This window comes from Chelonoidis abingdonii, chromosome 7 (assembly GCF_003597395.2).
Source record: "Chelonoidis abingdonii isolate Lonesome George chromosome 7, CheloAbing_2.0, whole genome shotgun sequence".
Classification (NCBI taxonomy): Eukaryota; Metazoa; Chordata; order Testudines; family Testudinidae; genus Chelonoidis; species Chelonoidis abingdonii.
The window spans coordinates 104,573,602-104,600,824 of record NC_133775.1 but is presented as its reverse complement, the minus strand read 5'-3'; the positions used below and the strand labels follow the sequence as shown (position 1 = coordinate 104,600,824).

At 54.2% G+C, this 27,223-nt stretch overlaps 1 protein-coding gene across 1 annotated transcript in view; it reads left to right on the top strand.

Moving 5' to 3' along the window:
• The first annotated feature begins 812 nt into the window (after positions 1-812).
• Positions 813-27,223, top strand: part of PDGFRB (platelet derived growth factor receptor beta) — a 42,675-nt gene continuing 16,264 nt past the window's right edge. The window contains exons 1-15 of the mRNA XM_032772136.2: positions 813-1,052; positions 9,739-9,812; positions 11,817-12,113; positions 12,647-12,913; positions 14,978-15,105; positions 15,222-15,396; positions 17,191-17,383; positions 17,668-17,783; positions 18,990-19,116; positions 20,006-20,217; positions 21,549-21,646; positions 22,452-22,584; positions 23,799-23,903; positions 24,419-24,529; positions 25,519-25,672. Coding sequence (XP_032628027.1) covers positions 9,740-9,812; positions 11,817-12,113; positions 12,647-12,913; positions 14,978-15,105; positions 15,222-15,396; positions 17,191-17,383; positions 17,668-17,783; positions 18,990-19,116; positions 20,006-20,217; positions 21,549-21,646; positions 22,452-22,584; positions 23,799-23,903; positions 24,419-24,529; positions 25,519-25,672 — 2,189 coding nt within the window. The 5' untranslated portion in view covers positions 813-1,052; position 9,739. The remainder of the gene's footprint in view (positions 1,053-9,738; positions 9,813-11,816; positions 12,114-12,646; positions 12,914-14,977; positions 15,106-15,221; positions 15,397-17,190; positions 17,384-17,667; positions 17,784-18,989; positions 19,117-20,005; positions 20,218-21,548; positions 21,647-22,451; positions 22,585-23,798; positions 23,904-24,418; positions 24,530-25,518; positions 25,673-27,223) is intronic.

The following is a 27,223-nucleotide window of genomic DNA, read 5'->3' as shown; positions in this document are numbered from 1 at the left end:
TCACACAGCCCTGGTGAGCGCTGAGGAGCAGCTGCGAGCAGGCTGCACCGGGGCTGAACTGAGGTCTGGTTCTGATGGCGGCCGGTGCGCCCTTCACTATATCATGGCCATGCTCTGAGCATTCCAAGCTCCAGGCCTCTAGGCTGTGTTTGCCTTTGCGAGCCAAGCGGGACACATGGCGTCTGTGATGCTGCCTTGTTTGGAAGGCAGCCCGCCTGCCTTGGAAGAGGCTGCTGGAGCGTGTGGGGGCGCACACGCAGGGCTGCTGCTCCTTGTGGGGGTACCCAGAGTGGAGGGGGGGCTTCATGCCTCATCAGGAAACAAGTTGAGACTAGACGCCCAGGGGGCTGTCTGCCTTGTGCCACACTGCTGGCTGCTACCTGGCCTCATGCTGCCCCCCACCCCCAACTTCTGCAGTCTTCCCTGTGCCCACGTGGGAGATGCTTCGCTGGAAGCTGTTGCCCGGTACAAGCTCTAAGGACTGTTGTTCAGAGCAAATGCGCTACGTGCTAGTGAAGTCAGCGCAATTTCTCGTCCTGTTACTCGTCCCATAAAAAGAATATCTGTGACGTCACGCCTGAGCCCTCACAACCTACCTCCAGTATTAGCAAAGGCGTCTTTGGCTTAGTAACATCCTTGTGCAAGATCACTGCCAAGAAGGGGTGGAAATGTCCTGAATCAGTGTGATCCAGTATTAACCTGATAACGCTTCTCCAGGTGATGTTACAACATGGTCAGAGACGGATAATATGGGCACGTGAGTCTCCAAGAAAAGGCAGGATGTTTTCCCCAGACAGAGGATGTACCAGTCACTAGCATTAAGCTGAGCGAGGAATTGGACCTGACCTTGTTCCCACTGCAGGACTTCCAAAGCAAGTTCATTGCCCTAGAAGATGTGACTTTGGCTGACCATCATTTGCCAGAGGGCGGTTGAGAAGCCACAGCTGCAACCAGCCCCTGCAGACAGGAAGCGAGGGGAGAATCAGTCCCCTGAGCGCTGAGAAACGGCATGCTCCAGCGGATAGGACCCAAGCCTGGGATTCCAGAGAGGCGTGAGTCTATTCCCAGCTCAGTCAGTGACCTGGGGCATGTCATGTCACCTGTTTGCCCTTCCATCCTTTGGCTGTCTTGCCTAGTTAGGTAGTCGGGTCTTCAAAGCCTGGACCCTGTCCACGCAGAGCGTAGCACAGAGGGCTCCCAGTTTTTGTTGGGGACTGTAATATTAACAATCAATCCAAAGAGGCGTGATCAAAGGAGTTCTTTTTATTCCATCACCGCAAGCCGTGCCTAGAAAAGCAGCGACCTAGGCCCAGGGCTGTGATACCATGTAATAACTGCGCCATGCTTGGCTCTAGACAGAGTTCTCAGACCTTCCTTTCCATGGGCTTGGAAACTGGAAAGCACCAGCGCCATCCCTGCCCTCGATCTCATCCGGCTTGCTGTGCAGAATATCTCCACTGATCAATAGGAGCAACCCCTGCCTTCTGCTTGCTGACTGCAGACGCATAGGGAAGGGCCTGATGGGTTTAAAGATGAGATAAGATATGACAATTAGGGCATGGTACAGATGCATAAAAGAAGGTTGCTTTGTGTCCTGGTCCCATTTTGTCTACATCCCCAGTGCTTGGATTTAATTCAGGGGTCCTGGTTTGGGCCCATCTCAGGGTAGCTGGGGGTGGATTAGAACCCCAGATTTCAGGCCTGTTCCAGGCCTGTCATGTTGGAACGAAGCACAGAGGCAAGAAGCGAATCTGGAGGCTTTGGGACACTTTTCAGCACTGACCTACAGGGGTGCAATCCCACTGACTGGACCGGAGTAACAGCAGCTTAGTGCAGAGGAAAGCTCCTGCCGTCGCTGCTGCCTGTAGGAGCCAGCACAGGGCTGAGCCCCGTGCAGCAGCAGCAGCTGACAATGTGCCTTTCAGTGAGCGAAGGGCCTGCGTTTCCAATCCAGCCTGGGCTGCGTCCCAGAGCCAAGTGACCTCCTGTCTCCTCTCCCAGCCAAATTCCTCTTTTAGAATAATAAACAGTTCAGCTCAGAAAACCTCCCCTGACAGGCTGCTAACGATTTCCCTTTGCACAGCCCTCTGGGGCAGAGATGGGGAGGCCGGGCAGCACTGGCATGATCAGAACCACATCTATCTCCCGTGTGGGGTGGGGGAGGCCTATGCCGATGTTTAGAGAACTCCAGTCTGGCTGGTTTGAACCCCACCCTGTCGCCATTGGGTGCTGGGATGAGGGAGGGGAGGAAGGCTATTTGCTGTAAAGTTGGGAGGAGTTCAGTGCCCCGCTTAGCAGGGACAGTCAAGTTGGCGGGGGGGGAGAGAAGCGAAAGCTGTGTCCTAACCCTGAACCAAGCCAGTAGATCCCCCCACTCTCTCTTTCCTCCTGCTCCTGGTTGGTGCAGAGAGCCAAGCCCTGGAGTAGGAGGCTGCAGCGGTTCATTCCTGGGGCCCCGGTGGCAGTGGAATTTCCAAAGACACCTCCTGGAGCAGGATCACTAGGTGGAGCGTTGTCAGTCTGGGGCTGGGAGAGGAGGAGAACAGCCTTTCAGCTGCTCCAGGCCAGGGCAAGAGGGTGTGACGTTTGGGTTCTGACCAAACTGCCCCCACAGCTGGAGGGCAGAGGGGATATGAAACTTCATGCACTAGGGCTTCAGGCAAGTGGCCTCTATTAAGAGCCACGATGAGAGATTCATGGGGAGCAATTACCGCACACTTGCCTACTGACTGGGGAGGGCTGTCCCTTACTTTGGAACATCTGGTGCTGGCCTGGGCTAGGACCTCAGGTCTGAGCTAGTCTGGCAATTCCTTTACATCTGCCTTCTGGTTTCTGAGCACTTGCAGCACGCTCGGGTCACAGGAGCAGCCTTTTCATACAGTCATAGAAGCAGAAGGGGCTGCCAGACCATTGTCTGAGCTCCTGTATAACACAGGCCACTAAACTTCCCCACCTGCACCCCCAGCCACCCCTGTACGGAGCCCAGTAATCTAGATTAGACTGAAGTACTGCAGCCCTCCAGACACTGAACTAGCATGGCCCAGCTCAGAGAACAGGCTTTTCTCTGCAACCAGGAGGGCTAGAAACTTGTTGGGGTTTCGATAAAAGCCGAGGGTCTCACCCTTATTCCAGGAGATGAGCTAGGAGGAAAAAAGCAAATATCACAAGAGTCACAATATGCCTGCTAGAGCTGGCAGTCCTGCAAGCCATCGCAACGCCCACTTCCTGAGACACTTTCCCAGCTCCAGATGCAAAAGTCTGGGGCTAATTATTTGGGTTAGGTTTGAGGAAGTCAAACCTGACAACATTTGATGGGATCCATGTGTCATGGATGGAGCCTTCGGCTGAGTAGTAAAGAGTGTGTGTGTGTGTGTGTGTGTGTGTGAGAGAGAGAGAGAGAGAGAGAGAGAGAGTGCCACCTTTGTGACAGCAAGATGAATCTGGATAATAAAATACACTCCAGCCTCCAGAAAGACGCCATGTAAATAAAAACCAAACACACTCCCTCAATGACAGTGTCTCCTCCTCTCCTTTCCATCCTTGAGGCCAAGGAGAACATGCCAGCTGTGTAGTGAAGCAACTGGAGACGATATTAAGCATTTCCTGTAAGATGGGAAGGGTTTGTGTGCGCCCCTCACTCTGCCAGGGCGGATATACAAAGGCGAGGTTGCTGCAGTCAGTGAGATGTCGCCATCTGTACGCCTTACGGGAAGCGTCTCCGATGGAAATGTCTTCTTGCAAACAGCAGGTTTATTAAAACCAGCTACGAAGGCAGCCAGAGGCATGAGAAGGAGTCTGCTGACAGCACTGTCCTGACAGCTCTTTGGCCAAACGTTACTGGTGGTGTTTCAGTGTTGAACTGTGTTCTGAGGCCCAGTTCCCGACACTTTCCTGGGAGGACGTAGCTGGTGGATTCACCAGTAGTCAGGCTGGATCTGGTAGTGTTCACTATTTTCATTAGTGACTTGGATAATGGAGTGATGCATATGCTTCTAAAGCAGCAGAGGATCCTGTGGCACCTTATAGACTAACAGACGTTTTGGATCATGAGCTTTCGTGGGTGAATACCCACTTCGTCAGATGAATGCTTCTGAAGCAGCCTTTCTCAAATGTGGCCCCAGGGGTTTTTCTTGTGGCCACAGCCTCTTGGGCAGTGGATGAAGTGGGGTGGGGAGGGAAGCATTCACCCCTTCCCTGGGGCCACCAGTAAGGGTTGGGCCCTGCCTCCTTCTGGAGCCACAAACACCAGCGGAGCAGACAGCTGGTGTGAATTCCCCCCTTTTTCAGGGGCAGTGGGGCTCAGGCTTCCAGCTTCAGCCCTGGGGTGTTGAGTGGCAGGCTTTGGCCATGGGGTTTCGGGTTCCAGCCACAGGGCTTCGGGCTCTATCCCCTGGCCGAGGGGCTTCAGGCTCCGTTCCTGGGCTCACTACCACCCCCATCACCCATGGCCCCAGCTGCCTTCCGCAGCCTCCCGTTGCCCCTGGCCCCCTCTGCCTCCCTACTCACCTCTCCATTCAGAGCTTAATTTGTCCTCCAGCTTGCCAGAGCGGAGTAAGTCTGCCATGATATTAACAACCCAACAAATATCAGCTTTCACAGGAGCAGACTTACTAGCTAGCAAGTCTAAAACAAAAACAAAAAACCCCAAAAGAAACAACAAAAGAGAAGAACATGCAAAGCACCTTATTTTGTTTCTATTCTGTTTAGGTCCATAAAGAATAGAGACAACTGTACATTATTTTTATTATTGAGTCTGAAAAAAACTCTACATAAATAAATTACAAAGATTTGGACAGGGATATGTGCATATTTATTTGTTTTTTTCCTAAAGTTAATTAAGTATTTTAGGAAAAATTGTCAGTGTCCACCAGCCAGAGTTGGTGGCCACGCTCTGAGGCCACCAAAAAATTTCTTGTGAGAACCCAAATGTGTGACGACACCACGCTGGGAGGGGCTGCCAGCACGCTGGAGGACAGGATTAGGACCTTGATACATTGGAGAATTGTTCTGAAATCAACAACGTTAATTCAATAAAGACAAGGGCAAATTACTACACTTGGGATGGCACAATCAAATGCACAATTACAACCTGGCGAACAGCTGGCTAGGGGACAGCACTGCAGAAAAAGATGTGGGGGTGATAGTGGATCACCAAGTGAATATGAGCCCGCAGTGCGATGGAATTGCAAAAAAGGCTGATTATCATTCTGGGATATATAAAGCAGGAGTGTGGTATGCAAGACATGGGAGGTAATTGTCCCATTCTGCTTGGCCCTGGGGAGGCCTCCACTGGAGGACGGTGTCCAGTTCTGGGTGCCGCATGTTAGGAAAGATGTGGACAAATTGGACAGAGTCCAGAGAAGAGCAACGAAAATGATACAAGGCTTAGAAAACCTGACCTGTGAGGAAAGATTTAAAAAACTGGGCATGTTTAGCCCTGAGGGGGAGTGGGGCGGGGTCCTAATAACAGTCTTCATATATGGTAAAGGCCGTCATAAAGAGGACAGTTAGCAGTTATTCTCCATGTCCACTGGAGGTAGAATGAGAAGTAATGAGCTTAAGTTGCAGCAAGGGAGATTCAGGTTAGATGTTAGGAAAAACGTCCTAACTCTAATAGTTAAGAACTGGAATAAGTTAACAGTGGAAGTTGTGGACTCCCCATCACTGGAGGTTTTTTCAGAACGGGTTAGACAAACACGTGTCAGGGATGCTCCAGGTTTACTTGCTCCTGCCTCAGCGCTGAGAGCTGGACTAGATGACTGCTCAAGGTCTCTTCCTACCCTACACTTCTATGATTCTGTGTCAAGTAGCAAGTAGTACCTTACGCCATGAGTGACCCCCATTGCAATCAAAGGAAATACTCATGGAGTAAAGTGCTACTCAGCATGAGGGATGCGGAGCAAAGCCGGGCCCCAAGTGAGATTAATAGTGATCGTCTTTAGATCCTCTTTAAATCAAGACTGGATGTCTTTCTAAAAGAGCTGCCTTAGCTCAAACAGAAGCTATGGGCTCAGTGCATAGATTGGGCCCTGTCTTAACACAGGAGGCCAGACTAAGGCCCCTTCTGGCCTTAAAATCTGAGTAACAAACCTTGTTGAAGGTGGATTGTGGAACAAAATCAATTGTTTGTTTTTGCCTTTACTGCACAGTTAGGAAATATAAAGATGGCTAGTTAGCAATCTCTCTATCCCCTCTCTGCTGCGGGATTAGGGCAAGATTCTTGGAGAAGTTGACTAGTGCAAACTTACAGAAGTTTGCAGCCTAAGCAACATCTCGCTCTTCTCCACAGAGATGTGTCTACTAGCAAAGAAAAAGCCAGATGACTTGGGCTCTTGGGGCTCAGGCTCTCATGGCCAGCAGTGGGGCTGTTTCATTGCTGTATAGATTTCAGGCTGAAGAGCTCTGGGCACTCCCAACCCACAGGCTCCTAGAACCTAGGCCTCAGCGTGAGCCCAGAAGTCTACACAGCAATGAAACAGCCTAACAGCCCGGGCTCCGTGAGCCTGAGTTGGCTGCATGGGCCGGACATGGGTTTTTCTTTGCTGTGTAGACATACCCTAAGAGCACTGACTCGCTCTCTGGGAAATATACCTCTGAAAAAGCAGGAAAGAAAGAAAAATAAAGCTTTGGGGAAAGTTGCTGAATAAGTCAGCAACCTGGTAGGATTTGCTGGTAAATCAGTTCTTTTCAAGCCAAAGCGAGAGAATAACAAAAACAGTGGATGACTGCACGTCACTGCAAAACCATTTCCCTCTAACGCCAAGCAGACACGGGCACAGCCACAGGGACAAGATGCAATGTCTCGGTGCAGTACCTAGAGCCAGTGTCGGCGACATTTTGTGTGCCACTCCTGCAGCATTATTTTTTTAGATACTGGCATGACAGAGACGCCTGATCAGGTTCACATGGTTAATGAGATCACAAGCAGGGAGCTGTATTTGCATTTGTCTCTTCATTAGCTCCAGCTCAATATTCCCCCGTGCTTTGCAAGGTGGGTGGTAGTGCCGGTGAAAGGTGGTTCAGCCCATTACAATGATCAGGCACAACTTTGAAGTTCAGGTCTGGATCTGAGCTTTCTCAAAGTTCAGAGGTGCTGGATCCAAGGCCCACCTCTTGTTAACTCATCAGGTAGCTGTGTCTAGGAGGTGGCTTGCCGTTAGGGATGGGGTTCCATGCTCTGGGTCTGTTCAGTGTTACTGCCCCTTTTGGATTCAGTGGCCGCGCGGGGTGAGATGGTCTGTGTAGGCTCCTCCCTGTCACAGGGAGTTTTCCCACCAAGGTTTTTAGTGAGGAACCTTGTACTGTATCTGAGAGCAGGAGGAAGGGTTTGGTCAGACTCCTGGGTATTTTGGACCATGGCATAGCGCAGCGATTCTCAAACTTTAGCAACCCAAGGACCCCCATTTTGATTTAAAAATTTTCAGGGACCCCCTACGCCACCCCTTCACTGAGGCCCCACACCTGCCCTGCTCCTTCTCCGAGCCCTCACCCCCTGTTCACTCCATCCCCAACAACCTCTGTCGCTCGATTTCCCAAACCCTCACTCACTTTCACCAGGCTGGGGCAGGGGGTTGGGATGCAGGATGGTGGTGCAGGCTCTGGCTGGGGGTGCGGGCTCTGGAATGGGGCTGGGATGAAGAGTTTGGGGTGTGGGAGGGGACTCTGGGCTGGGGTAGGGGATTGGGGTGTGGGGGGTGAGGGCTCTGGCTGGGGGGGGTGGACTCTGGGATGGGACCAGGGAAGAGGGGTTTGGGGTGCAGGAGGGAGCTCTGGGCTGGGGTTGGGGTGGAGGGTGCAGCTCCGGGAGGGAATTTGAGTGTGGGATGGGACAGGGGGTTGGGGTGCGGGGTCCTGGCAGTGCTTACCATGAGTCCCGGAAGCAGCTGCCAGGATCCTGTGGCCCCCAGGCATACAGGCGGCCAGTGGGGCTCCACGCGCTGCCCTTGCGCCCACAGGCACCGCCCCTGCAGCTCCCATTGGTCATGGTTCCCGGCCAATAGGAGCCGCAGAGACGGCACTCGGGCGGGGGCAGCACGCAGCACCTCTCTGGCCACCCCTGTGCCTAGAAGCCGCAGAGTCCTAGTGGCTGCTTTTGGGAGTCGCACAGAACCAGAGCGGGTAGGGAGTCTGCTTGGGAGTGAGGGGGAAGAGTTGAGCAGTGGGGGTCCATGGACCCCAGTTTGAGAAACGGTGCATACTGTCCATCTCTCTGGGCGTGTATCTCTGGGACTCACCATGGAAACCATATGGCACTAGCCCACCATAGCAGAGGGAGACTGACAATGCCCACCTTTCAGATACCACTGAAAGCCCAAGAGAACAGTAACGCTGGGAGATGATCCAGCCACCCTCTCCCCACTCCACCTTTCTGAAAAACTTCCCTGCTGTCCATGTTTGAGGAACCAGGCTTCCTCCAACAGCAAGCAAGAGGGGGATTTGCAGCCTGCACTGTGTGCTGAATAGGGTCCCAGTTCCAATGGATCCTTCTCCCACTTGTTTTTTCCCAGGGCCCATCCCTTTGTTTCCAATTGTCTTTCCTCATGGTCAGTGGGGACACCTGCTCCTCCCCGCTCCTTTCATCCATTCTTTTCTTTCACTTTTTCAAATATTTGTCCCAGCATCTGCAGAGATAGATGGTTGTGCTGAAACGGGGGAAATGCCTCAGCACACAGAGCTCACTTGATTTCATATGTCCCATCATCTATACTGCACAAGGATGCCTGAGCCAACAGCTAGGCTTGGTAGAAAATTTACCATGATCATTTTTTTTTCGGAAGGGAAGTCAGGGTTTTAACTAAACAAAAATGTGTGTGGTAAGGTCTGCTTTCCTCTGAAACTTTCTATGTTTTGCAAGAAAACCCAAACCACCCAAAATGTATTCGTTTTTCAACAGAAAGTTGGATTTTTCAGGAGAAAAAGAACCCAGGGTCCACCTTTCTCCCCCACCCTTGAGCAAGGGAAGAAGAGAATAAGGAAAGAAGGGAGAGAGAGCAGGGCTCTGTGGCTGATCCAGTTCAAAGGAGTGAGATTTCAAAATAACAACAAAAAAAACCAATGAGCAAGATGTGACCCATTTCACTGAAACACTCAGCAAAATCCCTGCTCACACGAGATGCTTTAGAATCGGCCTCTAAGTGACTCCAGAACGAGGGAAACTAGGTAGGCCTGCAAAGAGTGAGGGATAGAGAGAAATTCACATTGGACCATGGCCTGAGGTGACCAGTGGCCTCAGAAGACTGGAAGGAAACATGAGACTCTTGGCATGCTGGCAGCCAGTGAGGGATGCCCTGACACAGCCCCTGTACAGTTTAATCCCAGTGGTTTAACGGCCAGGCCCTGTCTGTGTGTTTGGAAGAGTCATCTAGAATGCCCCAGGGATAGGCTCCAGCCGAGGGGAGTCAACAGCCAAAGTAATGTCAGAATAACAAGATGGATCCTTTTGCCTGGTGTATTCACCTGCAGCCTGATAGTTCTCAAGAGGGGGCTGGGGGCAGATGTTGGGGTTAGGGCCGCCAGCGAGGGGGATTCCAGGAGGCTTGAGAGGGGGAGTAAACTCCACAAGTCTGGAACGTCATCATCCAAGTCCCTTGGAAACATGAAATAAAAGGTCCTGCTCCCTGCAGACCCCAGGGGCTGCACCGACCTGGTCTGGGGGCTGAGCGGGGGTGGATAACGGTGTAGTTCGGAGTCCTTTCTGATCTTGGTATCGTTGCACTAATTCTGGGTTGCTTTGGACAGGATGCGGCCTGCAGTGCAGCTGAACCCCGCCATGCTGCTTCCATCTCTGAAGATGCTCCTCCTCTTCCTCGCAGGTGAGCTTGTGGCTGGGTGTGAGGATGACTCTTTGCTAACGTGTGAATTCCTCAAGGACACTTCCTGCTACCGGGACAGAATGAATGGGGCGACATGGGGCAGTGGGGCTGGGATGAACACACACACCTGTGCACCCACCATCCCATGCATAGACATCCACATACATCCCCGAACAGGCAGACAAACACTCACACCAGCATCCCTGTTTAAAGGGCTAGTGTCACACATTTCTGGCCCAAACTGGGGCCCAATTTCCTTCTCCTATGGGGCTTTGATGCATGTGAGCTGTGTCAAGAGGAGAATTCCAGGGGCTACACGCGTGTCTCTCACATGTTTTTGGGGTGCTCTGCCAGCCTAGGGATGAACAATTCTTAGAAGCTGAGTCAGGACTCAGCTGCTATTGCATGCACGGGATGAGGCAGGTATCCCCACAGTCATTTGCTGCAGGCTCCCCGGCTCACTGAATCTTCCCTCCGAGGTACATGCACAATAGGGCAAAAACTTGGCTTCAAAAATTGTTCTCCCTCTTCACTGCTCTGGGCCAGTGAGGTGCTTTTAGCTCAGCCTGGGACCTCACCTCAGCTGCACCCCGCCTGCCGGTGGGAACGCAATGCTTTAGGAGCCCTGGGCGGGAGGGTACTGGGTGGAATCCTGTGTGTGCCCTCCAATTCCAGGGTGCTCCTTCCACCAGGGACACGTGCAGGGACAAGTCTGAGGAAAGAGCGCAGCTAGGAATTGCTGACGGGGAATGGCACAGGAAGCAATTCAGGAAGAAGTTGCCTTCTGTATCGCTTCCAAGGGATTTCCTGCAAAGTTTATTTTTGCTCCTCTTTTTTATTTTTTAAACAACATGGTCCAACCTCCTCCATGTCTCTTCCCACATGGCCCCGTGGGACAAAGCCGACGGGGAGGGAGCTCCCGAGCAGTTCAACTGTCACAGCTAACGTGGGACCTTTCTGGGCCTTCAGAATATGCATCTGAGACCCTCAGTGAGGCGGGAGTGGGGAAAATTGCCGCAGAGCCAGGGTAATTTCTGTGGCACGTGCACTGTTGGCTATAAATGCAGCTCTTGGACTCAGCATTTCTGGTACAAATAGACCAGAGCAAGGGGATTCATTGGAAGCCCGGCTCTCAGCAGGCTGTGAGGGGCCCTCCGGCTGCCACCTAGCCAGATTCTCACAGCACTGTCCACCCCAAAAGACTCCCCCCACCACCCAAGACCCTGAGGGCAGGTGTAAAGGCATCACGCTGTTAGATGATGCATTTGGCTCAGGGCACAAACTTTTAGCTTCCAAGTTTTCAAAGGCTGGCACCTGACTCACACCCAGACAGTTTGCACACTCATTGGCTGTACCTTCTCATCCGGAATTTGCATGTGAAAACTGAGCTCTACAGCCCCTTGGGGTGCACTGTTACCTCATACACGTGGGAGGTGGTCATTAAGGTACAGCGCAACACTGGGGGTCGAGAGGACCTGGGTTCTATTCATGCTGGGCCTCAGTTTTCCCATCTGTAAATGGGGATAATAAAACGTACCTACCTCCTAATGTTGCTGGGAGGCTAAATGCATTAAAGAGTGTAATGAGAGGGAAGTATTCATTTGGATGGTATGTTATTGCTGATGGCAGGTATGACAGGTGTGTGCTGGCCGATGTGGGACCTCCATTCAAAACGTGAACAGTTGGGGGGGCAGTGGTTCTGAAGCCAGCGAGAGGATTTTGACACACGCTCTCAATCAGATGAATAGGAGTTGTGTGTCTAAATCCCCTGGTCGGTTCTGAAAACCCCAGGCTGGGTGGCAGCAGCCAGCGTGTGTGTATTAACAGCTGCAGTGAAGCCAGCAGAGGGAGCTCCCACGTTGCTGTATGTATCTCAGCAAATGATGACAACAGGGTACTTAACCTTACAAACCCAATACTCCTGCTCTAGGTCCTGATCCAGCCCCCACTGAGCTCAGCAGCTCCATTGCCCCGCTCTGGTTTACCCCCTGCGCCCTCTCCTAGGTTTGCTGGCCGCCGTGTCTGGAAGCAGCAAGCTGCACATTTCACCCAGCGATCCCGAAGTCGTCCTCAATCTCTTGAGCAGCTTCTCACTGACGTGCTCGGGGGAGGCCGAGGTGGTCTGGGAACGGGACACGCAGCCCATAGCCGCAACGGCGGAGTGGAGAGACGGGACCTTCTCCAGCACGCTCACGCTCTGGAACGTGACAGGCCTTGACACGGGGGAGTACGTCTGCACCTACAACCAATCCCAGAACCAGAAGCACCCGGAGAGACAAGCCGTCTATGTCTTTGTGCCAGGTAGGGGACAGAGCACCTCCATTCCCTCTCTGTGTGCATCTCTGGGGGATGGAGGCCAGTGGATGGATGGGGCTGAATTTGAAGATGGTAGAAGGGGGTTTCTCTGCTCTGCAGTAGGGCTGGGGGGACAACAGGACCTAAGAGAATGAGCAACGTGCATGGGAAGCTGGAGTCTCCTATCTGCATCGAAGTGCCCCTGCAGCCCCCCTACCCCTGATGCAGAGGCCTGGTGCAGACCGTTAGAAGTATAGTGGCCCCAGGTTAAGGGCCCCAGGTGGGAGAGGATCATTGGAAAGAGAAAGTGAATGAAATTCACATCTTGGAGAACAAGGTATGCAGCCCCGATGGGACATGTCCCTAGTAATAACCCCAGCTGCTTCAGGAGAGAAAAGTCCCAGGAATTCAGCACATCCATCTCCAAGCAGAGGTGCTGTCCCATCCCATGGCTAGTGGGCAGTTGCAATCAGGGCTGCAGAGCAAGATCTTCTCCTGTCTCTTGTAACCGGATTGCCTTCCCCCTTTCCCTTCTGCAGACCCGTCCACCGTCTTCCTCCCCTCAGGCTCTGAGGAATCATTCATCTTCATCACCGGCTACAGCGAGGCCACCATCCCGTGCCGCGTGACTGATCCTCAGACCACGGTGACTCTCTATGAGAAGAAGGTGGAGAACCCAATTCCTGTGGGCTATGACAGGCAACAAGGCTTCAAGGGGTTCTTCGAAGACAAGACCTACATCTGCAGGGCAACGCTGGACGAGCGGGAGGTGGACTCTGACCCATATTACGTCTACAGAATCCAAGGTGAGCCACTTCTTAGGTCTGTGCCAGTGGGATGGATCAGAGGGGTCTGGGCTGGGCTGTCTAAGGCAGGGGTGGGCAAACTTTTTGGCCTGAGGGCCGCATTGGGTTTCGGAAATTGTATGAAGGGCCAGTTAGGGGAGGGGGCATAGCCCAGTCCCCCCCCCCCCCATTCCACACACACCCCAGGGACTCCTGCCTCATCCACCTCCCGTTCCCTGACGGCCCCCCCAGGACCCCTTCCCCATCCATCCCCGCCCCCACTCCCTGTCCCCTGACCGCCCCCAAACCCCTGCTGCCCCATCCAACCCCTCCTCTCCTTCCTGACTGCCCCCCTCCCAGTATCCCTGCCCCCATTCAACCCCTCTTTCCCACCTTCTGACCACCCCACCCCCATCCACAGCCCCGTCCCCTGACAACCCCCCAAATTCCCCTGCCATCTACCCAACCCCCCTGCTCCCTGCCCCGTTACCGCGGTGCCTGGAGCGCCAGTGGCTGGTGGCACTACAGCCGTGCTGCCCGGCTGGAGCTGGGCCATGCTCCTGCCACCACCACCGCCACTATGCAGCACAGAGACCGGGTCAGGCCGGGCTCTGCAGATGTCCTGCCCCAGGAGCTCACAGCCCTGCCACCCAGAGCCCTGCGCCAACGGCGGAGCAAACGAGCTGAGACTGCGGGGGAGGGGGGACAGCAGGGGAGGGACAGGGGTAGCCTCCTGGGGCAGGGCAGGAAGGTCCCGCAGGCCAGATGTGGCCCATGGGGTGTAGTTTGCCCACCTCTGGTCTAAGAGCAGTTTCAGACTCGTTCCAGGCTAAATATCTTCTTTGGCTATCCCTCGATGCGAGGATGGTGTCTGCCAAGGGGGGTCATTGGTGAGTTTTGAAGTGCCCGAGGAGCCCAATTCTTGCCATGCAGATTTCTCCACAGAAGTGGCAGGTGTGATCTTGGAGGAGATGTTGTTGGCTGGAGCGTTGTGCCCTTTCTTTCCTCCTTTGTTGCTCCTCTGTCTCATGAGCACGTCTGTTCTCCTCCAAGGGAGCTGTGGCTTGGTGTGTGGGGCGGTGCCACTGTGTGCTGCTCCACACCGAGTCCTCTTGGTTTGCTGGGTTGATGCCTCCCTTTTTAAGGCTAAATACAGACTCTCTGCCTCAGCCTAGCACCAGGGTCCCAGGGCTCTGAAAGCATCTGGCTCATCCCTGGGTGAGGCTGATGCTGCCCCTTGGGGAGTTCCCAGCACACAGTCCGCTAGAAGTGTGCGGCCCTGCGGGAGAGATTCAGGCACTGCTTTCTATGGGCTACGTTTTGCCCTCGTTCACCCCAGTGGCTCTCCATTGGCTTTGCCATAATGAGCATGTACCATGGTAAATAAAAGCAGAATCCAGGCCTCTGGGCTCGCTCAGTCCTGAGTTTCCACCACAGTGCTCCAGCAGCACCCCCAGGGAGAGGAACAGGCTCTCCTCTAGGGACTGCAGACCCCCGTCCTTCCCACCCTGAGCCGCTCCTAATGACAAGCTCCGACGGCAGGTGTAGTGCTCAGCATGGACCCATGCACTCCTTCCCTCCAGCTCCAGCTCCTGGGGAAGGGAATGTTCTCACAGGGCAGTAAAGTGGGCACAAGGTGGAACATGTCAAAGCCATGCTGGATTCCATCGAGAACATGGCTTCCTCTTTGCCTCCCCCCACAGAATTCCCCTGGCTCCCCAGAGGTCCCTGGGTTCCCCAGGATCTCTTTAAGATCATGTCCCTGCCCAACTCCAGAGTGCTGGTCAGAGTCTGGGACATTTTGCCATTGAACTCAGCTGAGATTGTAATCCCTGCTCATTTGTATTTGCAGTAAAGCCTAGTGGCCAAAGCCGTGTAATGTTAGGCAGTGCACGGCCGTCTTTGCCCCGGAGAGCTTACAGGCTGAGTAAAAGACAAGAGACACCAGGTGGATGCAGACAGATGGGGAACAAGGAACCCATGAGACAATGATGGGAGGCAGTGGTCCCAGCATGCCACCTGCTAAGGGTTTGGCTATCCCAAGCATTGATTCACCTCCCTGCTGTTTCACTCTCTCCTCTTTAGTCTCGTCCCTCAATGTTTCCATCAGCGCGGTGCAGGCCATGGTGAGGCGAGGCGAGAACATCACCGTGATGTGCACTGTGAGCGGCAACGAAGTGGTCGATTTCAGCTGGTTTTACCCTCGCCAGGAGGTGAGTGCTGCAGCCCGCGCTCTGTAACCGGCCTGGCAGCTCCTCTCCTTGGCTGGTCTGGCGGTCTCATCACTGCTGATCTCATGGGGCGGGGGTCTCTTCTCTCCCCTGCGCAGGCTGGTAAGGCAATGGAGCCTAGGACGGACTTCTTGCCTGGATCCAGCCATGACATCCGCTCCACCGTGACCATCCAGAACGCAGAGCTGGAGGACGCCGGCACCTACATATGCCATGTATCTGAGGTCTACCACCAGAATACAGACAAGAAGGAAATTGAGATCAACGTGATCGGTGCGTTGCCACACTCTCGGGGCCAGCTAGCTCTGGGCATAGCTAGTCCTCCAACCTCTCTCTCCCCAAGCCCCACACACCTGGATTCATTCCTCTTCCACATGGCCCTGGCAACTCCTGCTCTCAGAAAGTCACTCACCCCCGCACAAGAGGTCTAGAATCATCCCCACTTGCTTCCACATATAGGAGAACCCCAGCATCTTGCTTATAGCCATGGGCAAAAGACAATGAGCTACTCATCCATGCTGGGCCTGGGAGCTCTGAGGCCCCTTGAGATATGGCTGGAACTCTGCTGCAGCCTCCCCCGGATACAGGGGCTGACTCGGCCAAACGCACTCGCCTAGTGTCCCTGTGTGTGTGATGCCTCTCATCTTTAACTGGATTTTATTGGGTGAAACCTTCTCCTTCAGAATAACAAACTCCTCCCCTGCTGTGAGCTTTGCTGGCTTCCTAGAAGCCGTCGGTCTCCAGAGCACCCCTCACAGACCCTGGAAGGCCCATTCTCCAACTAAAGATGAGTCTGAGGCACAAAGATTGGATCCGGATCAAATTGCCCCAAGATTTCAAGGGCATTGGGCCATCTCTACCCTTAACAGAGACAGATGTGTATCCATGTGGCAAGTAGCCAGATCCACCCCCTGGGGTGACTAGGTGTCTGGTTTTGGATCAGAACTCCTGGTCAAAAAGGGATCCTGGTGGCTCCAGTCAGCACCACTGACTGGGCTGTTGACTGTCCGTTGGTGCCACTGCACAGCAGGGCTGGCAGGCTCCCTGCTAGCCTCCACGTCTTGAGGTTCCCAGGAAGCAGCGTCATGTCCCCCTTCCGGCTCCTACATGTAGGGGCAGCCAGGGTGCTCTGCATGCTGCCCTCACCTCAAGCACCGCCCCCGCAGCTCCCATTGGCTGGGAACCATGGCCAATGGGAGCTGAAGAGGTGGCACCTGCAGACAGGGCAGCGTACAGAGCCGCCTGGCCGTGCCTCTGCATAGAAGCCGGAGAAGGAACATGCTGCTGCGTCCAGGAGCTGCTTGAGGTAACCATCACCCTGAGCCTGCACCCCTGAGCCTCCCCCGCACCTCAGATCCCTGCCTCAGGCCTGATCACCCCTCCTGCCTGCCGAACCCCTCAGTCCCAGCCTGGAGCACCCTCCTGCACCCCAAACCCCTCATCCTCAGCCCCACCCCAGAGCCTGCACCCCCAGACGGAGCCCTCACAGCCCCCCATGCCCCCAACCCCCTGCCCCAGCTCTGATCCTCCCTCTCACCCTCTGAACCCCTCAGTCCCATCCCAGAGCATCCTCCTACACCCCAAACCCCTCATCCTCAGCCCCACCCCAGCCAGAGCCTCACTCCCCCACCCCCAACCCCCTGCCCAGCTGGAGCCCCCTCCCATACTCTGTACCCCTCAGCTCCATCCCTCATCTGGAGCCCCCTCCTGCACCCAAAACCCCTCATCCCTGGCCTCACCCCAGAGCTCGCACCCCTAGCCCTCACCCGCTCCCTCCCTCCAGCCCCCTGAGCCAGCACAGTGAAAGTGAGTGAGTGAGGGTGGAGAGAGCGAGCGACAGAGGGAGGGGGTGGCCTCAGAGGAGGGGTGGGGCATGGGCGGGGCCTCAGGATGGGCGGGGTGGGGACAGGGCAAGAGTGTTCGGTTTTGTGTGAGTAGAAAGTTGGCAACCCCACCCTCTCCCACCCTTCTCTCTATCTCCGCCCAGCCTCCCTGCTCCTTCTCCTTTCCTGGGAGCAGGCCCTGGGATGGGGGTGCTGACCCTGCCCCTCTCTGAACCCTCTGCAGAGCATGGCTTTGTGAGGTTCCACACTGATCTGAATGATGTTGAGTTTGCCGAGGTGCACAAGAGTCGCACCATCCAGGTGCAGATCGAGGCCTATCCGCAGCCAACCATCCTGTGGCTGAAGGACAACGAGACCCTGAGGGTGGGGAACAGCAGCGAATTCGCCATCACCAGCAAGAACCTGTCAGAAAACAGGTGAGGTGGCCCCTGTGAGTGAGACACAGCTCCCCCTAGAGCCCGTGATACAACTGCTCCCACCCTGAGTGGAGCAGGGGGACGGGAATTCTCGGTGCCCAGCCAGAACTAGCCATCTATGTGGTGGGGGATCCTCCACATTGATCCTGACTTGACCATTTGCTGTGCGATTTCTGTGCAAACCTCAGGGTTTGGCTGGATGGGAGCAACTCACCCCAGTACGCCTGTTGGGCAGCAGTGACTGTCTTCCCATCTTCACTACTCTGGGATCCTTTTCCTTCCAGGTACCAAACCACTCTGACCCTGGTGCGAGTGAAGCAGAAAGAAGGGGGATTCTACACCGTCCGGGCATCCCATGAGGATGACACGCAGGAGATGTCCTTCTACCTGCAAATTAACGGTGAGGAGGCAGCACCACCGGCCTTTGAGACACACCGGGTTAGAGAGGGTCCTAGCAACTCCCTCCACAGTTCACAGCGGGACACAAAGACCTGGCTGCTTTGACAGCAGCCTCTTTGGGTCATTAGTGTCAGGACAACAGGCGGAAGCAGACAACACCTTCACTCTAAATGTCTCAGATGGATTCGCCGCAGGAAGCAGAACTAGGCTCCGCGTTAGGCAGGGAACAGGATTGGCACTGTTGCCTATTGAAACTAAGCAATACTATCGCCATATGCGCACAACAATCGAAGGCAGGTGAATGCTTCACATTTGGTTCATCAGGTGGCAGTATATACTGCCTGTGTATGTTCCTGCCTAAAAACGGCCAAAAAATGCCAGTTGTTTTTTGCTGGAAATTTTGTGGGAGAAAAATTATGGAGGTTTGGGGTTTGTTTTTTAATTTTCCAGGATTTTTTTATTTGTTTTTCTATTAAAAACACCAGAACCCCAAAAGATTTGTAGTTTCCAAAAAACATTTCCAGTCAAATTTTCCGTTTTCAAAACTCCCGCAAAGTGTTTTACCAAAACATATTTTCATTTTGCTCAAAAAGCCTTTTTTCAAAAAAAGATGTTGCTGGAAACCTGTTGACCCTCCTTAGGCATTCACAGTGCGGCATGACTCGGGGGCTCGTCGTGGGTGTAGGTCTAGCAGCTACAGCAGAGTGGAGCTGACCCCACTTACACTGGGTCTAAATTTGCTCCTGAAATCTCAGCCCATCTGAGGTGTTGAAGAGTTCCCTGCCAGTCCCCCACCAGCTAACAGGGCAGTCTGGGAGGGAAACCTACTGCCCACACCGCCCCGGCTCACCCTCTGCCTCCAGCAGTGGAATTCAAGGGAGGGGACACCCTCATTCTCCATTCCAGCAGCTGGAGGCCCTAAAATTGTATAGCTATTGCTGAAGGCACTGTTGCTGTGTACATGACCACCAGCCCAGGCCCCTCCTGGGCCCTCTGCAGGGTGGCTACTTACTTCATTCATATTCTCTGGTATGGATGGGTTCCTGCGCCCAGGCAGTCTTTCTCCAAACACACAGTGGGACCTCGCATGGCTCCAATAGGGGGGCTTTCCTCCTGCCAGTGAGATCAGCTGTCACCCACGTTTCATGACGGTTGCTCCCCTCCCGCCGGCAAAGCAAATGGCTGACTCTCTCTTCTTCCTTCCCAGTGCCCGCCAACGTGTTGTTGCTGAAGGAGAACAGCAATGCCAGCAGTGGGGAGCAGACGGTCATGTGCTTCACTGAAGGAATGCCCCAGCCAGAGCTCATGTGGTTCACCTGCAGCGACATCAAAGGGTGAGAGGGCCTGGCGACCCGGCGCAGGCATGGAAAATTGTGTAAGGTGCCTCTTATTGGGCGAGGATGGGACTGACAGTTGGGGGTGTCCTCTCACCCAAAGCTCCTGGACCAGGCCCTGTAGCACTTCCTGCTGTGAGAAACTGGGAACTGGGCATCTCTGGGCATTTCTTGCCCCGTGCTCAGACCTCCTACACCTCGCTTACTGTGTCTCCTGTTGGGAAAAATTGGGACTGAATTTACTGAGTAATTGATGCACTTGTGTGTCTAGTTAGTGCTCCATAATCTCAGCCCTGAAGGGGTTTAGATCTCTGCCAGTGGGGTAAAGGAGACGGATCTTGGGTTTTTCACCTCAGTTATTATGTGAATTACCTAGTGCCTAGCAGTGCCATTCATAGATGGGAACCCCAGTGCATTAGGGGTACAGACACAGAACAAAAATACAGCCCCTGTCTAAGTGAAAGACAAGGGACAACAGGTGAATATGGACAGACAGACGGGAAGCTGTTGGCCAACGTGGTAGGCAGCAGTCGCAGCATATGTGAATGAGGTCCTATAGGGGCTGACCTTTGGCCTATTTCCGCAGACTGGCACAGCTTGTCCACACCAGTCCTGAATTTCCCAGTTTTGTTTTCTTTGAGTCCCCCTCAGCTCATCAGTGATGATGCAAGAGACCAAACAAAGGAATCTGTGCTGGCAGTTCTAGTAGAGACAAAGCGACAGGGAAGTCAGCGGGGCAGGGAAGCTCACTGGAGGAAGAGCTGTTATCCCATCATTTGTGGGGCACAGGGAGGGTCATGAAGAGCTGAGATATAACAGCTATAATACAGCATCCCACAGCGTCATGCAGCCGGGATAGTCTCCCATGTGTGCCTTTTTCAACTGGAAGGTGCGGCACCAGGGAGCAGCCCACCAGGGTCCTGGAGAACAGCTCAGAGGAGATCAACCTGAAGACCAGCTCCATGTACCATGAGACTCTGAAGGTTTACAGGGTGAACAGCATGCTGCAGCTCCGCAGGGTGGACGAACCGCTGCTCATCAGATGCTCTGTGCAGAACCTCCTGGGCAATAACTTTCAGGACATCACCCTGGTCCCACATGGTGAGTTGGCTGGCACCCGCTCTGCCCCACGTGTGCAGGTCTGTGTGCCATAGGGTCGAAGCTTAGCCCAGGCCAGGGGACTATGCTGCCCCTAGTGTCTGCAGCCTGCACCTTTAGTTCAAGCAGAAGAGGCCTCTTTATGGAGCAGTGTAGCTGGAGGCTTTGGTGCCCATTGGATGTGACCAACAGTTTGTGCTACCTGCATGAGGCAACTTCAGTGTCTGGTATGTGCATGCTTTGCCTATCTGGATAAAATATCCCTGTTCCTCCCCTCCCTCTCCTGGCTTTTCTTCCTGCAGGGCTCCTGCCTCCTGCTTTGGAGTCTGTGTCCAAAGGGTAAAGTTTACATATCCCTTTCTTTGCACAATCCAGTTGTAATGTCCTCTGTCCTGACACCAAGCAGTAACATCAGTGTAGAAACCAGGAGGGGGTGGATGTGCCAGAGCCAGACCCCATGGAATCAGTGCGAAGGGAGAGCAGGGTGTTTGCACAAACATATAGCAAGCGGGCATCACCCTTAGTGTATTTCACCAGCATTCATGTTAGCAGCTTGTTATCCAGGCTGCTGGCATTATGGGGAGCCACATACACACATTTATAGGTTGTAAGAGGGCTGAGGCCAGGCCACTGAAAAAGAACCTATGCTCTAGGTGAGCAGGTCAGCCGGGCCAACTCCCACCAAGAGTGAGACCGCTGCCTCCTACTACCCATGGCTCCGTACAAATCTCCTCCAAAAGCCTCTGGGCCATGGGGAGCTCTCCTGCAGCAAAGGGGCTGGAGCGTCACCACTAATTCCTTCCCACCACACCCTGATGGAGAGGCGCCCCCCTACCTGTGTGTTTGTGCCTCTTTCCAGACCCCTTCAGGGGGTTAGTTCTAGGGACAGGGAATAATCGTCCAGGGTTACCCTGAGTCCAGCAGAGAAGGGAGAGGGTCTTCTCTGGGCATCCCAGGTGAGCCCTCGGCAGGGTCATCCCTGACTGCTCTGCATCAGTGAACACTTCTCATGGGAGTAAGGGCTGGGTAAAGCCAGCCAGGGGACACCACAAAGGCCTGGCTAAGGGTCACTTCCTGTCTGTCTCCAAGGGATGGCCCAAAAGAACCAAGATGTGCCCCAGGCCCAGCACTGGCTGCCGGGGGGTGAAGTCGTCCAGGGAGGTTTGGAGAGGAAGGGGGGAGCAGGACTTATGGGACAAGACAGGGCGAGGTCTCAGAGTGGGGTATTTCAGATGAGGTGCTCTTGGCTAGTTTCTGTGAGTGGCTGCCCTGAGCTCCCCAGGCCACGTGGGGCTGGAGGCATCTGATTGTTTACCATGTGGTTCTTGTTTTAGGCTTGCCCTTTAAGGTGATCATCATCTCAGCCATCCTGGCCTTGGTGGTGGTGCTTGCTTTCATCTTCCTGGTGATCCTCATCGTCCTGTGGCTGAAGGTCAGGGCGAGCACCATCTCCCTCTTTGGGAGGTGGGGAGGTCTCCTCCCTTTGATTACATGCATTGAGAGGGCCTGGCCGGGCTGTAATGGGCAGCTGGGGAACAGACCCCTCTTCTAGCTCCTTGGTGCAGGGCTGGAGCCCACCAGGCACAGGCACCAACTCTGTGGGTGCTCCAGGGCTGGCACTCATGGAAAAAAATTAGTGGGTGCTTAGCACCCACAGGCAGCCAGCTCCCCCCTCACTCCAGTGCCTCCCATCCGCCAGCAGCCCTGTCGATCAACTCCTCCCCCTCTTTCCCAGTGCCTCCCGCCCGCAGCGATCAAGCGGTGTGCAGGAGGCGTTGGGGGGGAGGAGGGAGGAGCAGGGATGGTTGCGGGAGGGGGCGGAACAAGGCAGGGCAGGGATGGGTGCTTGGAAGAACGGGTGGGGTGGGGGCGGCATCTGAGTGGGAAAAGGTGAGGTAGAGGTGGGGGGAGCTTGGGGGAAGGGGTCAGGCGAGGGCGAGGCCTGAGGCAGAGAGCAGGGGTTCAGCACTCCCAGGGCCTGGAGGAAGCCGGTGTCTGTGCCACTGGGCTTGGGCAGCCACCGTGAGCTCTCTCGTGTGACGCGCAGCAGCAGACCTTCCCTCTGGCCATAACATGTGAGGAGTGTCCATGCCAGAGCAGCTGTGACTGCACAGCTGGGATGTCTCCCTGCAGGGGCTGCGGGAGGCAGAGGATGCAGGGTCACTGTCTGCAGGGGACACCTCCCAGCACAGCCCCTCTCTCAGCTCTCTCTTCTCCCCTCCCTTCCCCCTCTCCAGAAACCTCGCTATGAAATCCGCTGGAAGGTGATTGAGTCGGTCAGCTCTGATGGACACGAGTACATCTATGTGGATCCGATGCAGCTCCCCTACGACTACAGCTGGGAGCTCTCCAGGGACAAGCTAGTGCTAGGTACTGTGTGCTCAGCAGGAATCACTGTGGGATGCTCAGTGAAAGGGATGTAAAAGAATGGGGCACAAATCCATGACCCCACAGAGGGAGTGCAAGCCTCCAATACCAGAGGGTGGTCCTGTGGCCAGGGCCAGCTGTGCAGGAGGCGTGCGACAGATGCGCTTTCATGGGATGTGTGTCACCAATCCACCGACGCTCTTAGCGCTGAGAGATGAAGCATGGGAAGCACATCCAGATCGCTCCCAGAGCCTGTGTTCTTTAGAGTGTTTAGGGGAATTCACTGGGCTACTGCCTGCTTTGGGGTGGGAAAGTGAGGCACATTCAGCAGGGCTGTCAGGCCCGGTGGCCCTGCCTCTAGGCCATGCTTCTCTCTCCGCTCCACCTGGACCAGGGGCACTGCCGTGCAGATCAGAGACAGGAATTCAGCTCGTCACTGCAGGCCTAACCTCTCGGGCAGCATCAGGGTGATGTTGGCTGTGCTCCTGGCACCGGAGGCAGCCCCAGAGGAGGGGAGCACACTAGCACGTATATGACCCTCCATGAACCCACGTTCAGCATTGAAGAACCACCTCCATTATGGGAATAACAATGTGAGCATTCCCCATTGTCCTACAGCTCTTTACCTGAGGAGCTCGAAGCCCTTCACAACCGCCTGTGGGGCTGAGAGAGCAGGACCGGGTCGGACAGCAGCGGGCATATGGGTAGGGTAGAAACATCCAGGACTTTCCTTGGGCTCAGGAACTTTTGGTAGGCCTGGTGCTGACATGCATGGGGGAACAGAGAGTGGGGGACCCATTAGAAATCTCAGGGCTGATACATCCAGGCCCTGGTCAAAATGCTTGCTGAACTGTCAGAAGGAAACCAGGCAGAATAAAGCATCTCTAAGAACGAACCTCTGCGGGTATGGAATTGTCAAACAGTGCTACCCCTGGTGACCACATCTGGAATAGCTACAGTTCTGTTTGGGAAAGGAGCCTCGGGCTTTTCCTCTTTATTAACGTGCTTCCCAGCCAGGCAGAAATCAGCCTGGCACAGACATCATAACTCCCAGCTACCGCCATTCCCTGCTGCGATCGCCGTGGGTGTGCGGTGTTTGTCTTTCCAGTAAAGGGACGCACATTTTCTGAGCAGCTGCCTTGTGGGCCCCTCCCGTCTGGCCCTTTGAGGGTTGCCCTTGCAGCTGAAATCTGCATCTTCCTGGTGTTTTGCTGCAGGGCGCACTCTCGGATCTGGAGCCTTTGGCCGAGTGGTGGAGGCAACGGCCCATGGCCTGAGCCATTCGCAATCCACGATGCGAGTGGCAGTGAAAATGCTCAAATGTGAGTTTCCCACCATCTCTCCCCTTCGTTGACTGCCACTCTACCCCTCTTCTGTCATTCTCCTCCACTGCGTCCTTCCCTCCTGCCAGGAGACATTCCCTCCCTCTGCATAGACACCAGCGGGGTCAGTCATTTGTCTCACCTCTCCCAGCCCTGCCCATGGGGGGACCAGGACGGTGCTAGCTACAGGTCTGTTCAGTCACAGGTGATTCTAGCAGGGTTCTGTGACAGGGATTTATTTCAAAGCACCACTGTCTTTCTTGCCTTCTCTCCAAAAGGCAAAGGTCTAGGTAAGCAGGAATCAGAGGGAGTTGCTTATGTCAGTATCAGGGCCTGGCTATGCACTCAGGAGCTCCCGGCTCCCAGCCATGTTCTCCGAGCACTTCTCCTTCCACTGACCCACTGCTGTGTATGTTACACCAGTTCTTTGGGGGCCGTGCATATGTCAGGGTCGTGCTCTCGTCTCTCACAGCTCAGCATTCTTATTTCATCTTACTGATGCATCCGTTTAACAGCTACCGCAAGGAGCAGCGAGAAGCAGGCCCTGATGTCTGAGCTGAAGATCATGAGCCACCTGGGGCCTCACCTAAACATTGTCAACTTGCTCGGAGCCTGCACCAAAGGAGGTACCTGTTCCCTCCCCTGCCCCTCCCCTGGACATGATCCCCCTTCATCACAGCTGGTGCCTGTCCCCTCCCCCTACTGCCCCAAACATTAGCATCCTGCTTAGAGGCCACCACCCTTAGCATGGTCACCAGGCTGAGCTTAAGTGGCCCATCTGTGCACATGGACCTGCTGCATGAAAGGGAGAAAATTCTGCACGAGTTGCAAGACTTCACTCCTCCCTGCTGTGTGTCCATCCCCCTCCAGCAGCAGGCATAAGAAAATGATCTCCATCCAATTTCCTTCCAGCAGCATGACCCATGAGAGGGGCCGATGCTTTGTGGAGAGCCCAGGTAGCCAACCGTGCTCCAGACTCGAAGGCCAGTGGTCCTGCCTGCTCTCCATTCATCTGAGTGTCTCAAATCCCCAGAAAAGCAGTGAGCCTCCCTCCCTGGGGCTCCCTGAGCCCCCTTACAAGCGGTTGTGAGACCATGCAGTGACCTCTTTGCAAAGGGGTCGGCAGTAGAGCTGGTCAGGAATTTCACTGGAAAATGCCGATTTGTCAAACTGAACCTGTTTTCAGGAAGAAGTCAGTTTGGACAAATTTTTCAACTAAAAAGAAAATGCTGAAAAGAAAAGTGTAGAAATTGTTGACATTTTCACAATGAAAGATGCCAATTTTCTGTTTCAAAGTGACTTCTTGTTTTGAAATTTAAGGTAAGCATAGTCAAAAAATTGTTTGTCAATAAAAAATGGACAAAGTGGAAATGAAATGTTTCAGCTGACCCAGAACCAAACATTTGAGGGGTTTTTCAGTTCAGGACAGTTTTCAAGATTTCAACTTTTCATCTTAATTCGGGACAGGAAAATTTTTCTTATTTTGAAAATTTTCACAAGACAGGAAACGCGTTTCCCACCCAGCTATGGTTGGTAATAAAAGGACAGTCCTGGCCTTGAGCCAGCAAAGCTGCCCCAAGCCCACACCTGACTCAAGCGTTCTCCTTTCCTGCAGGCCCCATCTATATCATAACAGAGTATTGCCGCTATGGAGACCTCGTGGACTATCTGCTCCGGAACAAGCACACCTTCCTCCAATACTACACCGAGAAAGCAAGGCGAGAGATGCAGGTGTATGGGAATGCCTCCGAAGAGGACAAGGTGTACAGGTGCCTTTTTTAAGAAATAGCCTTCTCAGGAGCAGCAGAAGGTCTATAAAGAAGGGGGGGGCCAATGACGATCAAGACTATGGCCCCGCCCCCCATGCCTCCCCTTCTCCCTGAGGCCCTGCCCCCATGCCACCCCTTCCCCCAAGGCCCCGCCCCTTCTCCCTGAGCCCCCATCCTTGCACTTTGACTTCCCTGAAGGCCCCACCTTTGCACCGCCCCTTCCCCCCCAAGACCCACTCTCTGCTCCCTTCTCTCTAGCCCCTCCTCCCATGTCGCTCAGCCTTACCAGTAGACTGTGGGAGGATTATCCCCTCCCACTTTCAAAAGTGGAGGAGCCATGGCCCACCCAGTTTTGGTGCCCCGCCTTCTATTTCCTTTATGAATGCAGCCATCCCAGCCAGCCACAGCAGGGTCCTGTCCTTTTGGGGCACTAAACCCTAAAGATTATGTTCTGTTGTTCACGCCGGGGAAGACTAGTGACTTACGGGTAGGCTAACCTATGAAGCAGATCTGCAATACATTGATTTCAATGGAAGTTAGGAACCTAAATACCTTTGCGGATCTGGGTCCCGCCCTAGAATTTTTCCTCTTAATTCTTCATTTGAGGAACAGGCCCTGTTGCGCTCAGTGCCAAAGTGGGCAGATTTAGCGCAGCTTTGTGACAGCGTTTCTTCCCCAGCTGAAAAAGAGGAAAATAGTCCTGTTACTGTCCGGCTGCTGTTAAGAGGCGTGGGAATCTCTGTGCGGATTGACTGAGAGGCATTGCAGATAGATGTTACAAAGCAGGGTTTTGTCCCAGCACACAGAAACAATAGTGAAATGAGACAGGCACTCAGTACATTGATGAAAGCTCTTGCAGTTTCCATTTCAAGTCAGATGAGACAATAATAAATGTTGAACAAAAGAATGTTAATCTGGGCTCAGTCTTCAAATTAAGGCCTTGAAAATGCTAGCTGCAATTTTGTGCATGCAGCAGTTTTTCACAGGGGAATTTTGGCAGGTGCAAAACCTTGAATTTCTGCATGCCAGTTGCATTTGTGCTCTCTAAATGGATTAGGGTTGCCAGGTGTCCGGTTTTCAACTGGAATGCCCGGTTGAAAAGGGACCCTGGCGGCTCTGGTCAGCACCATTTACCGGGTCGTTAAAAGTCTGTTCGGCAGCGCAGCAGGGGCCCAGGGATAAGGCAGGCTCCCTGCCTGCCCTAGCTCTGCACGGCTCCCGGAAGCTCCCGGAAGCAGTCGCCAGGTCCCTGCGGCCCCTAGGCGCTGGGGTGGCCAGGGCCTGGGAAGCTCTGCACGCTGCCCCTGCCCCGAGTGCCCGCTCCGCAGCTCCCATTGGCTGAGAACTGCAACTAATAGGAGCTGTGGAGGCGGTGCCTGCAGAGCCTCCTTGGCCATTCATCTGTCTAGGGGCCACAGGGACCTGGGAGCCACTTCCTGGGAGCCACGGTAAGTGCCGCCAGGACCCCGCACCCCCTCCTGCACCCCAAACCCCTCATCCCCAGCCCCATCCCAGCGCCCACCCCTCAAGGTGGAGCCCACACCCCCAGAA